This window comes from Rhinolophus hipposideros (genome assembly GCF_964194185.1).
Source record: "Rhinolophus hipposideros genome assembly, chromosome: 14".
Lineage (NCBI taxonomy): Eukaryota > Metazoa > Chordata > Mammalia > Chiroptera > Rhinolophidae > Rhinolophus > Rhinolophus hipposideros.
The window spans coordinates 37,118,745-37,131,987 of NC_138060.1; the positions used below are offsets into that span (position 1 = coordinate 37,118,745).

General features: G+C 39.3%; 1 protein-coding gene across 2 annotated transcripts in view; it reads left to right on the top strand.

The window, feature by feature from the left end:
* Positions 1-3,063: 3,063 nt before the first annotated feature.
* Positions 3,064-13,243, top strand: part of CAPN7 (calpain 7) — a gene marked incomplete at its 3' end in the record, with an annotated part of 36,177 nt that continues 25,997 nt past the window's right edge. The window contains exons 1-4 of one of the 2 annotated variants that reach the window (XM_081072706.1): positions 3,064-3,436; positions 6,204-6,312; positions 10,196-10,353; positions 11,263-11,330. In XM_081072706.1, coding sequence (XP_080928832.1) covers positions 3,335-3,436; positions 6,204-6,312; positions 10,196-10,353; positions 11,263-11,330 — 437 coding nt within the window. In that variant the 5' untranslated portion in view covers positions 3,064-3,334. The remainder of the gene's footprint in view (positions 3,437-6,203; positions 6,313-10,195; positions 10,354-11,262; positions 11,331-13,243) is intronic. The other variant, XM_081072707.1, reaches the window with a different exon arrangement.

Below are 13,243 nucleotides of genomic sequence, written 5' to 3' on the forward strand. Positions count from 1 at the left end.
CAGATCATCAGAAAACTGTAAGCTTTCTTAATTTGATATTACGCATTTAACCTAAGAATTTATAGAGTGTAAGCACTTTTAAATTTCAGAAAGGGATTGTGGACACTGTCATGCTGGGTGTCATGCGGGGTCTCTGATCCCGCTCTCCACATAAGAATGCAGGACACAGTGAGGCCAAGAAGGAACACCCACGGAGCCATAGATAGGGGAGTCATACCACTATATTCTCACTGGCGGCTGGATTGGAAACACAGGAAGCAGGAGCCACACGATCCGCAACCTGCTGTCCACTTCTCTCTGCCAACCAACCTCACTTGCTAGTTGCAACCCGCCATGCTAACTGCAATCCGCGCTTGCTAGCTCAGCCACCATCTTCTTGCTAGCCCCCATTTGCTGCCAGCATAGCCACGGCAGTTATTTTAGTAGCCAGTGCCTCACCTGTTACAGCTGATGGCCAGCTAGCCACAGCTGATGGCCATCCAATCACAGTTGATGGTTGTTTACTACCTGAGCCAGCACCTTTCCAAGTGAGGCCAAGAGCCTGGAAACTGCACTCCTGGCTCTGTCCCCACAGACACTATTTTAGATGTCAGCCAGGTGGAAGCTGTAACTACCAAAACAATGAAAATCCTGTCATCTAGTCCCAAGAATGTTTATTTACCCCCTTTACTAGAAACAATGTATTCGTTCTTTGTTCTCGATACTACATGCAGGTGGTTGGCACAGTTAACTTCATAGTATAATAAAAGCATATTTTAATCATGAGATAGAAGTTATTAGGAAATAGAAACCATTTAAGTAATTTGAATAGGACAAAGAAACATGAAGAAACGCTAACTCTTTAAAGGTACTTAAATTACTAAAAGGAATTTTTTGAAGGGTTCTCAGTCCCACAGAAGTAGCAGTTGCAGAAAGCAGCTACTTTTAGGGCTGAGAACAAGTGAATTAGGAAGGAACTGAGAAACTTAGGTAAGGGCGACAAGCCCTGGAAAGCTGAATAAAGATTATTTCAGGTCTCTTTGCAGAGGGTGTGATTGCCACAGACATATTCATCCTTTCACAGCAATTTATTGGAAGAGGCCTACTCCTGGGTGGCAGAGAAATATTGTGGGGACAGAGCCAGGAGTGCAGTTTCCAGGCTCTTGACTTCACGTGGAAAAGTGCTCACTTGGATAGTAAATGGCCATCAACTGTGATTAGATGGCCATCAGCGGTGGCTAGTTGGCCGTCAGCTGTAACCAGTGAGCCATTGGCCACTAATATAACTGCCGTGGCTACGCTAGCAGAAGATGGGGGCTAGCAAGAAGATGGTGGCTGAGCCAGCAAGCGGCTGAGTGAGGGTTGAGGATCGTGTGGCTCCTGTTTCCTGTTTCTCCAACCCAGCCACCAGCGAGACTATAGTGGTATGACTCCCCTATCCATGGCTCCGTGGGTGTTCCTTTTTGGCCTCACCATGTCCTGCGTTCTTATGTGGGGAGCAGGGACCAGAGAGCCCCCCCATGACACCCTGAATGACAATATAACTTTGTCAAACATCTTATGTATGCCAGGCAGTGTGCTAAATTATTTTGTTCAATCTTCCAAAAACCTTATAAGGTAGGTACTATCCTCATTTATCTTGGTCCATTTAGCCCCATTTAGATGAGAAAATTGAGGTATAGAGATGTTAGGGAATATGCTTAAGGCTTGCAAACCTAGAAAATTGTAACAAAAATTGTGACATGACTTTCTCTGTCAGGTTTCTTGTCTTTGCTATTACGGCACAAATGAAAAATTCTGAATTCTCTACATTGTTCAGTGAAAACTAAAAGCGTAAGATTGGTGGATTGATACAGTACCAATTTTCTGGTAATGATATTGTGGTATAGATTTGTAAGATGTTACTATCGGGAGAAACTAGGTAAAGGATATATGGGATCTCTCTGTATTGTTTTATATAATAGCATATTAATTCACAATTATATGAAAGTAAAAATTTAATTAAAAAAAACTAAAACTGCCCTATAAAGATGGTCTCTCCTGACTTCTTTAATACCTTTTGAGTGATGATGCGATACTTTGGGCAATGCAATGAGATATCTGAAGGGTGATTTAATAATGATGATTTATTTCATGATTACCTCGTCTATTTAGGCTTTTGTGGGGACAGAGTCCCAGAGAGCAGTTTCCAGGCTCTCGGCCTCATGTGGAAAGGTGCTGGCTCAGGTAGTAGATGGCCGTCACCTGTGACTGGTTGGCCATCAGCTGTAACCAGTTAGCCAATTAGCCACTGATATAATTGCCATGGCTGCACTGGTTGGTTGGTTGGCAGAAACGTGGATAGCGGATTGCGCATCATGTGGCTACTACTTCCTGTGTGTGTCTCGCCCAGTCACCAGCAAGACTGAGGTGCAGGAAGACCCCTTGTTGGGATACTGGCAGATGTTTGCTCCCTGTGTCTCCAACCCAGTCGCCAGCAAGAATATAGTGGTGTGACTCCTCTATCTATGGCTCTGTTGGTGTTCCTTTTCAGCCTCGCCATATCCTGCGTTCTTGTGCCGAACTGGAGCTGGACCAGTGATCCTGCATGACACCCCACGTGACACTTTCCATCTTTTGTTTTCCTTTTATCTTATTTTTATGCATAGATCGGAATTATTGAGCAATGACTAACTAATTTATAGAATGATAAAACAGAAAAATATTTTAACACATAGGAAAGTACCGCAAAGTTTGCTTAGAGGCTAAAAGGTCGCTTCAATCTATAAAAGGATCCGATGAAGCCATATGGTAATTGCTAAATAGAATGAACTTTATTTTACATAGACAGACAGAGAACCCCTCCTCTCAGTGTGTCCAGCAACAGACTCCAGCTGCTTTACCACCTGCACCCAAACAGCGGTGATATCCATTGCTCCGATGTGATTCTTCTTTCAATCGCCCAATCCCGGGGCGCCTTGGCGATCACGTGCACGCCAGCACTCCGCAGGCCTGGCCCCGCCCACTTCCACGTACTCCGGTGAGTCGGTCCTTCGGCGCCCCAGCCCAGAGACACTCCCATGGGCCGGGCTGCGCCTGCGCAGTACGGCCAGTGGGCGGGGCCGGGGATGCGAGAGGCCGCTAAGTGGGGCGGCCCCGCAGGCTGGGATCGGGGGCTGCGCCGAGGAGGGCGCGGCATCCGGGCCGGCCAGAGTCGGGAAGGCCCGCTTTCCTTCCTCAACCACCGAAAGTAAACTTTGCAGCTCCTCCTGTGGCGTTGCAGCGTCCCCGCCCCGATCCCGGGCGCGGCGCGGTCCGCGAAGAGTCTTTCTGTGACAGGGCATCGCTCCCGCCCCCGGTGCGAGGCCTCGGCGCCATGGACTCGACCGCGCTGGAGCGGGACGCCGTGCAGTTCGCCCGGCTCGCGGTGCAGCGCGACCACGAAGGTCGCTACTGCGAGGCCGTGTTTTATTACAAGGTAAGGCTGGGCGCGCGGCTGGGATCGCTGAGGCCGAGGGGTGGGGTCCAGGTGCCCAGGCTCCCAGGCCCGCTTGGCCCGGCTTTTTCACCTCTTCCTGCGCGTCCTGCGCTCCTTTTCCGGGGAGAAGCGACCGGGTGGCCCCAGGGCCATCCGGGGATGGGCTTCTGGCGCGAGGGGGGTTGGTCTTAGCTCTGAAGCCACCACTGCTCTGTTGCAGTCTTGACTGGGAGTGCCCAGCGGTGCGCTGCTGATGGCCGCAGTGGGTAGGCAGGGGAGTTAGTAACTGGTAATTGTGTCACTCGGTGCTGATCATGGCTCCTGCGAAGTGGTCCCTAATAGACTCGAAGGTCAGGTATGGTCGTGGAAGCACATGAAGGAGAAGTAAACTGGAAACAGGAAACGTCTCTTCTCCTAGCATTCGACCTATAGCTATTTCTGTGGTTTTCTTCGCGTGTGTGTCCACACCTTTTTCAAAACAAACTTGGATCAGACAGTTGACACTATTGTTAAGCTGCTTTAATTTGAACTGTTTTCAAGTCATTAAATTTACTTCTGTAATCTCAATAGAGGCGTAGCATTCCATTATGTGGATGTACCATCATTTCTTTACAAACTGTGTTGAGAATTTAGGTTCATTCTAGTTTTTTTTAGCATCGTAAGTAATGGTGCAATTACTGTCCTTGTAAACTAATGCTTTACACATTTCTTTGATATTTCTTTCGGATAAAATTACTCGGGGCAGAATTATTAAATCAGAGTCTGCGCTCCCTCAGTCCATTCTGTGCTCTCCAACCCTGAGGATTTGCAAATGCATCCCTCCAGCTCTAGCTATGCCCTCTACCTCCTTGTGGAGGTAGTTGTATCTTTATTATATTATCACTATTGCTTTTAGAAAGAATGTCAGAGTTTGAAAATACAGTAGTAGTACTTTTTTTCCGTGAACGTATATATACCATCAGTAATGTGTGGATTGCTTTTCTCAGATTAATATTTTATTGCCTTCATTTTATAATCCATATTTAGAGACTTCTGATTGGTTTCAGAATCATTTCTTTTGGACCTTTCTTGGGACAATTTTATGAAGGTGGTATTTCTGTAAAAATAAAATTCTGGTTTTTTTTAGTTCTATGAAATAACATATTCATAGATTAAAATAGTGCCATATAAAATAGCTTTATCTAAAGCAAAAGAAATACTATGCAGGTGCCTCTTGTTTTGTTATAGGATTACATGCATGGCATTATGAAGATTTTTTATCCTTGAGAAAGTCAGAAGTGGTTGTGTTTCTGGGAACTATTTATATAAACTTTATGAGATATGGTTTACTGTCTTAATGCTGTTTTATAAGGGATTCCTTGTTAGTCACTTTCAAATGTAAATGAAATTAATAAAATAAAATTGATGTCAGCAATTTTAAACATTAGCTTTATTTCTTTCAAGCAAGATAATTATCTGAAAATCTATATGTGCAAGATAATTTAAGAGATAAAATATGTATATGTACACATACATATTACAACAGTTCATTAAAATTAAGTGTAGCTATAATACATTTAGATAATAGTGGTACCTAAGATAACAATATTTATGTAAAGTTCTATTTTCCTCCCCTTAAATATCTGAGTTACAGAATCTGAGAAAATTGTATCTTTTCTACCTCCACAGCCTTTAGACAGAATTTCCATTTGTATCAAAACTGACTCTTTTTTTTTTTTTTAATTAAATTTATTGGGGTGACAATTGTCAGTAAATTTACATAGATTTCAGGTGTACAATTCTGTATTACATCGTCTATAAATCCCATTGTGTGTTCACCACCCAGAGTCAGTTCTCCTTCCATCACCATATATTTGATCCCCTTTACCCTCATCACCCACCCCCTACCCCCTTACCCTCTGGTAACCACTAAATTATTGTCTGTGTCTATGAAAAACTGACTCTTCTTACTGATTTTGTTAGGTTGAATGAAACAACTCCTGCACCAATAACTGGATTCAAAAAGCGATGCTCAGTAGATGGCTTCTTTGGATCCAGACAGTTAGGCATGAGGCTCCACGAAGTGCACACGCTTAGGTTACTGCAGAGAAGGTGGTGTTACTTGGAGAAATCTCTCTCTGGTCCTTCTTGGTGGGGGGTATTGGTAACATTCCTGGAATGGTGATGGGAGAATGGAGGCGCTTCCTCATTAGCCACAGCATAACAGCTGTGGAAGTTATGGAATGAATAACTGGAAGATGAATCCGTGTTTTCTTAATTAAAATGAGTTGATTTCATACAACTGAAATCTACTTTAAAATATGTCACCCTGTGACGGTATTTTCTGTGGAAGAAAAGATTTTCTTTCCACTATGAGATATTTAACTTTTATAATTTCTTATCTTTTCTTGACATTTTATCTTATCAGTTATTATTTGTTCTAATGTTTTTAATGCTCAATTCACCTTTTTAAGATATATAATTTTCAGTCTGATATATTGCATAAAGAAAAAGGAAAACAAAACATAAACCACAGCTATTCTAAGAAAATGTTTATAATAATCAATCCCTCCTGCTTGACTATGTAAATTTTCAGCAGCATGAGAAAATTCAGAGCATTGAGAACTGAAGAAAAGGTATTAGGGGATTATATAACTCATCACTTTATGAAAAAGTTACTAACATCTTAAAAGACATTCTTGTTTTTTCATTCGTAGAAACCAATCGGTGAGTTAGAAATTGGTAAAGAAAATTCAAATTGTAATTCCTTTGAATGCTTTATTTTTAGGAAGCTGCACAAGCCTTAATTTATGCTGAGATGGCAGGATCAAGCCTAGAACACATTCAAGAAAAAATAAATGAGTATCTGGAAAGAGTTCAAGCTTTGCATTCAGCAGGTTAGTAAAGGACTACTAAACTTGTCACTGCATTTTTTTTCTTCTCTCCCATCACATCTTTTCCCATGTTTCTCTTTCCTTCTTGTCTTTGAATCTTGATACTCACTCTTGCTGCTCATTCCTCTTTTGGTAACCACATCTTTAAACATTATAATATGGAAATAAGTGATCTGTGAAGAAGAACCGTAGAGATATTATAGTCCAATCTTGTAATTTCCCAGAGGTACAGAGATGGTGAATTATTTACATTCAGACAGTGTATCATTGGCAGAGTCAGGATTAGGACCCTATTAAAATCTGCTTTTTAAATATCTGTCACATGCCTCCTGATACTAAAATTAAATGACTACTCGTCAGTGTTTAAAGACTTCAGCAGTAGGTTCACAGTCTGTTCTATATCAGAGTCATCAACCTCAAGGTCTTAGCTAAACTCTTTTTTTAAACCAATGGATCTTGGAAAAGAGACATGTAAGCAGAAACCTGGAACACCTTGTATTTATTTTTGTAAACAGCATGGCAAATGCTGTGAAACAGGTACACAGGGCTTAATGATCACAATTTTGTTAGAGGTGAGTAGTTTCTGTCAAAATCTGCTATTCACATGGATAGAAAAGAAAATGATCACCTATTGACATTTTATTTTAGAAATGCATTCATCTCAGTAAGGCCTCCTTTTAAATCCTTTTTTTTTTCCTGTGGGAGTATAGTAAAGCCACAAGCAGCTTAGAGGACTCTTTCCTCATTCGGCATTGCCTGATAGAGTGTGCTACAGTCACCACTCATCCTGAATAGATACAAGCCCATAGTTAGGATAAAGCAGATTTGATCATTGAATTTCTTCTTGTCATGATCTTCTTCAGATGAGTTGATTTAAAGACAGGGCCCAGAAATTGTATGTTTTAAAACATGGACTGCCTGTCCACAGGGCCTCACTTGACACAAAGTTACACTGATTCATGTATTCAAAATACAATGGAATTCAAAGATACTTCATTTTCCCAACCAAGTAATGAGGTTCTTAAATATATAATTGTGATATTTATAAATGTGATACTGAGGCACAGAATGAGACAGCCCTAATCTCTTGAAAGAATAAAAACTTGCCAGTGAAATAGAAGTAAAAGTTGAAGAAGGAATTTTAAAGTATAAATATACCTTAATTGTTTTGCCAGCTTTTTGACCAATTTTGTTCAAGAAATTGAGTGTAATCTGTAGAGAATTAAATGGTTTCCTTAATTATTATTTTAAGCAGAAGAGACATTTATCAAATAAAAATCTTATTCAGAAACCCAATTTTTAAAGCAGATAAAACCTGCTAACAATCAAGAGACTTTTGAAAGATGAGTTGGCTTTTGGCTGGGAAGAGTAACACAGTTTGAAATTCACCAGTGTAGAATAAAGAGCTCAAGACTTGGAATTAAAAGACCTGAGTCTCTACCCTTCTACTTGTAGCTATGAAATTTTAGGCTAGATCAGTCATTCTTAACTGGGAGCTATTTTGCCCCTCAGGAGACATTTGGCAATGTCTCGAGAGATTTTTGGTTTTTACAATAGGGGGAGGCGAGTAGTATACTTCTGTCATCTAGTTGGGTAGAGGCCAGGGATCTTGTTAAAACTCCTGCAATGTACAGGACAGTCCACAGCAAAGAATTACCTTGTTGAAAATGTCAGTGGTGCCAAGGTTGAGAAACGCTGAGCTAGATATTTTAACATTTTTGAGTTTTGGTTTCTTCTTTTTATAAATGGGATTAGTACATACTTCAAAGAGGTGTTACGTAGGGGTAAAGTTTTTAAAAGATCACCATATATCTTTAAGAGACAAACAAAATGTAAAGCTTTTAAAACAGTAACAGTTTTATTGAGTTATAATTAACATACTGTAAAATGCACCTTTTTATAGTGTACAATTCAGGGGGTTTTAGTATATTTCCAGAGTTGTGCAGCCATCACCACTATCTAATTTTACAACCTTTTTTGTCACCCCCAAAGGAAACTTCTTATCCATTAGCAGTCATAACCTCTTTCTCCCACTCCCTAGCACCTAGCAACTACTGATCTATTTTCTGTCTCCTATTCTGGACATTTCATGTAAGTGGAATCATCCATTATGTGGTCTATTGTGTCTGGCTTCTTTCATTTAGCATAATGTTTTCAAGGTATATGCATGTTGTACATATATGAGTGTTTTGTTCCTTTTTATGGCTGAATAATGTGCCATCGTATCAATATACCATACTTTATCTGTTCATCAGTTGATGGACATTAGCTTGTTTTCACCTTTTGGCTGTAAGGTAATGAATGCTGTTACAATTTTGTGTGTCAGTTTTTGTATGAACATATGTTTTCAGTTCTCTTGGATATATACCCAGGAGTGGAATTGCTGGGTCATAATGGTAGCTTTATGTCTTAAGTTTTTGAGGAACTGCTAGTTTGCAAAGTGACCACATTATTTTATAATTCTACCAACAACGTATGAAGGTTCCATTTCCTTCACATCCTTATTAGTACTTGTTATTTTAGCCATTCTAGTGGGTATAGACTGGCATTTCATTGTGGTTTTGGTATGCATCTCCCTGATAGCTAATGATGTTGGGCATCTTTTCATGTACCAGTTGTCCATTTGAATATCTTCTTTGGAAAAATAGCTATACAGATCCTTTGCTTATTGTATATCATGGTTCTCCAGAGAAACAGAATAAGCTATGTAAAGAGATTTATTATGAGGAATTGGCTTATGCGATTATGAAGGCTAAGAAGTCCCACTATCTGCCATCCGTAGGCTGGAGACCCAGGAAAGCCAGTGATGTAGTTGAGTTCAAGTCCAAAGGCCTGAAAACCAGTGGGGAGCTAATGGTGTAAGTTCTGGTTCAAGGGCAGGAAAAGCAGATAGGCAGAGGGCAAATTCTTCCTTCCTTTGCCTATTCTATTCAGGTCCTCAATGGATTAAATGATGCCCTCCCACTTTAGGGAAGGCAGTCTGCTTTTCCAACCAATTCAAATGCTAATTTCATTCAGAAACACCTTCACAGACCTATCTAGAAATCAAGTTTAGCCAATTATCTGGGCATCCAGTGATCCACTTAAGTTGACACAAGTTGATGATAGAATTGATCATCACACATTATTTAATTGGAGCTGTCTTTTTATTGTTGAGTTGTAAGCGATCTTTATGTACCGGGGGTGCCAGAAGAACGTATACACATCTAAAGAGATGTTATCTATGCTCAAGCAGTAGTTCACCATAATCAGAAGTGTCAGGACACTGATGGTAACCACTTTGAGCACCTCTTGTAACTGCAGAAGTCAAACGTGACTTGTATTCGTCTTTTGTTACCAGCTTTTGCTATATTGAGTATTACAATTAATACAATTCTTTCCTTTCTTAAAATGTGTATACTGTTTTCTGGCACCCTCTGTCTTCTGAATACAAGTCCCTTGTAGACGCATATCTTTATATTAAATACAAACAGAAACACTTCAAAGAGCAGAAAAAATAGGAAACAGCAGGAAATTTATCATCATGGCCTAGTATTACAATTATTGTCCATACCAGAAAAAAAAATGAATTACCTTAAAACATAATTAAGTTTCTTTAGCTTTAGCATTTTTCAAGTTTTTATTTTCATTTGGTTTGTTTTGGGTGGGGAGGGAATGTGAGGAGGACTTCTGGGATTTATTTTTTAAATGAAGTACTGGTAGGGAGACAAATTCAGGGGAAAATTTTTAAAGGATATTTTTTTTTTTACCTTGCTAAGCTTTTTAAATGAAGGATTATAGAGTTTGGTAAACAATGTCTTAAATATATTAAAATGATATGTTGTTTCCTGGATATATATATATATGTAGGTAATATTTCTTCTACATGGCTTTATTCCTATCCTAGTTCAGTCAAAGAGTGCTGGTCCTTTGAAATCAAAACATCAGTTGGACTTGGAGCGTGCCCATTTCCTTGTTACACAAGCTTTTGATGAAGATGAAAAAGGGAATGTTGAAGATGCTATAGAATTGTACACAGAAGCTGTAGATCTCTGTCTGAAAACCGTATGTATAGCTACAAGTTAAATTTGGTGGAATTATGCTAAGAAATTTCTCCCCTTACTAGTGAATTTTACTTAACAATTTCTGTTGTGTCATTATAAAATAACTAAGTTACTCGTTAAAAGATACTAAAGAGTAGAAAATTAATAATGGATTTTAACATAGTCTTAAAATTTTTATAGTATTAAAATTGAGTCATGAGGCAGTTGTTTTTTAAATTACAAGTACTTTTTTAACCTTTTTACATATAACTAAAATTATCTTATTTCAGGAAGAATCCACCATCACAAATCTATGAATTTAGAATAAACTCCTCCCTCTCCCCCTTTTTTTCGATTTCATACACTAAAAAATGAGGTAGTGGTTTGGGAAATCTGTATTAATTTGCAGTGTAAAATCTATATGCTCAGTGGCTTTCACTGCTCTCTGAGGAGTGAGCCCTGCTTGGGACTGTTAGCTTTAAGGGGCATCTCGTGCATAAGAGCAGTATATTTGACAGGAGGATGAGGTGAAGTGGGATAGAATGGTCTCGGACTGTTCAGTGCACTGGCTTTTTGTCCAGGTTATTTTGTTCGGGAAACTAACTATCCTGATTTTGGTGGGTACCTGGGACTGGAGGTAAGTCCTGGTCTTCTGAGGCTCCTGCTGCTCGGCCTTCCATGTCTCTGTGGTCATACAGTTGTGTTCCAGTTACCACCTGTCCACATGAAGTAGTCTTAAAACTTACCTCAGTGACAAGTTTTTAACTATTTTAAATGATATCTTTAAGGATGACAATAAAATGTCTGTTTTTTTCTCTCATAATTTCAAAAAGTATAATGTGCATTGTAAATTTTTTGTTTAGAAATTGCATTGATCAAGCAAATTAAAAAAAACAATTATGTTTCAGAATGTCTGTCTCTTTCTCTTAAGTCTTCTGAAACTGCTGATAAAACTCTGCAAAATAAACTGAAACAGTTGGCTCGACAGGCACTAGACAGGTGAGTTTTGGTCACTCAACTTTTTATCCATGGATGGCAGTGTATTGTGTCACTTAAATGTGACAGATTTATCTAAATGTGTGGTAGCGCTCATAGACAAACCTCCACCTTTTACCTGAGATTTAGAACAAGTCTATCCTCTTCCTCTGAATGAATTTACTCCTCTCTAGTTCCTTGCTTTAAATTCAAGAAATAAATCAAGAAATGTTTTGTTTAGCTTTTGCTATGTGTGACACAGAAATGAATATGATATTTGAAATGGAAGACTTCCTTTTTGTTATGTAATATCAGACTTCTAAAGAGGAGAACTTCCAGAGAACCTTCTAGAGCTAATGATAAAAATAGAGAAATTGAGAATGAGCCAGCTTACAGCCATACAAGTACCCTGTTAAAGATGAACTGGAATTTTAAGCAAACATAATAGGTCAGGAGGGTCTATGGAAGGAGCTAGGGCTTATGGAAGTTCTCATGCTCTACATAATCACAAGAACTCTATAGGAAGAACTCTGTTTATAATAAAGCTCTATGGTTTTAACATCCCCCTCCAATAACTTCCTTTTCCCTTATATAAATACCCCTCCATTTTGTATTACAGGCCAGAGTGTGCACGCAGCTTGCCATGTCTGCATGCCTTGGGTTGCAGCCCTTTTTCCCAGATAAAAATCCTTTTGGTGATTAAACACCTAGTTAATGTTATTTTTCAGTCGATGACCCCAAATTATACAGTGTATGTATCTCCTTCAACTCTGCTCAAGTGTCAGCTTTTCAGTAAGTCCTACCCTAACCATTCTATTTAAAATTGAATCTCCTCTAATACTTTCACCCTGCTCACTCTATTCTAATATTTTTTCCATAGCTCTTACTATTTTCTAAGACACATGAAATTTACCGGTTTATCATGTTTGTTATTAATGTGTGTGTCCCTTCCAACCTTCATCCTCTCAATGTAAGTGAGTCACAGATTCTCTGAGTACAGGGAATTTTGTCTGTTTTGTTAAGTGCTGTAACTAAGCACATAGCAAAATGCTCAGTAGGACACACAATATGTGCTCAGTAGGCATATTGAAAGAATGAATGCAATTGCATAACAGAATTACACCTCCTGAAGAGTGTTATAGACAAAGGAAAAGGGTGGAAATTGCACTTATAACATGAATCTGTAACATTACCTCCTTTTGAGCCTCTGACTAGGTAGCCATACCACCCCCAACCCTTCTTTTTTTATTAAGCTATGAGTCATCCCTCTTTTTCATCACCAGTATCTAACCTTTAGTTTGTTTCTCTAAATTCATGAAGATCTGGACACTTGACACATAGTTACCGTCTTTCATCAGTCAGAATCCTAGATGACTTTTATTACCTGTGCTGATAACCCTTCCAGTATTCTCTGAGCGCATTCTAAGTGCAAGGGGGTGGGTCAGTCATGGACTCCTTTGAGGATCTGTTCAAAATGAAGAAAAATGTACATTAAAATTTTTTGCATGTAATTCCAAAGCGTTCACAAGACTCCTGAATCTCATATATGGACCTCAGGTTAAGAACTTCTGTTTTTTAGTTTGTTAGTCTTTTGATAGAGCAAAGTCAAAATTCCTTTGAATATCATGCAGGGCCTTCTGTAATCTAACCCCTGCCACTGGCCTCATCTCCTACCACCTCTCATTTGCACCATTCACAGGGTCTTTATTCATTCTTTTGAAATTAACTCACTATGATGTTTCATACTTCTGCACATTCGAATATGCTATTCTCTCTATTTAGAATGTTTCCTCACTCCCCAGGTGGATTTCTCTGCAGCTCAAACATCAGTTCAGAAAAAATTAGTTCACCCTATCTTCCCAGTTAATTAAGTTAACATCTTCTGCTATGCATTCATCCCATGTAAACCTTCCATTCTAGCATCTTTCTTTCCCCAC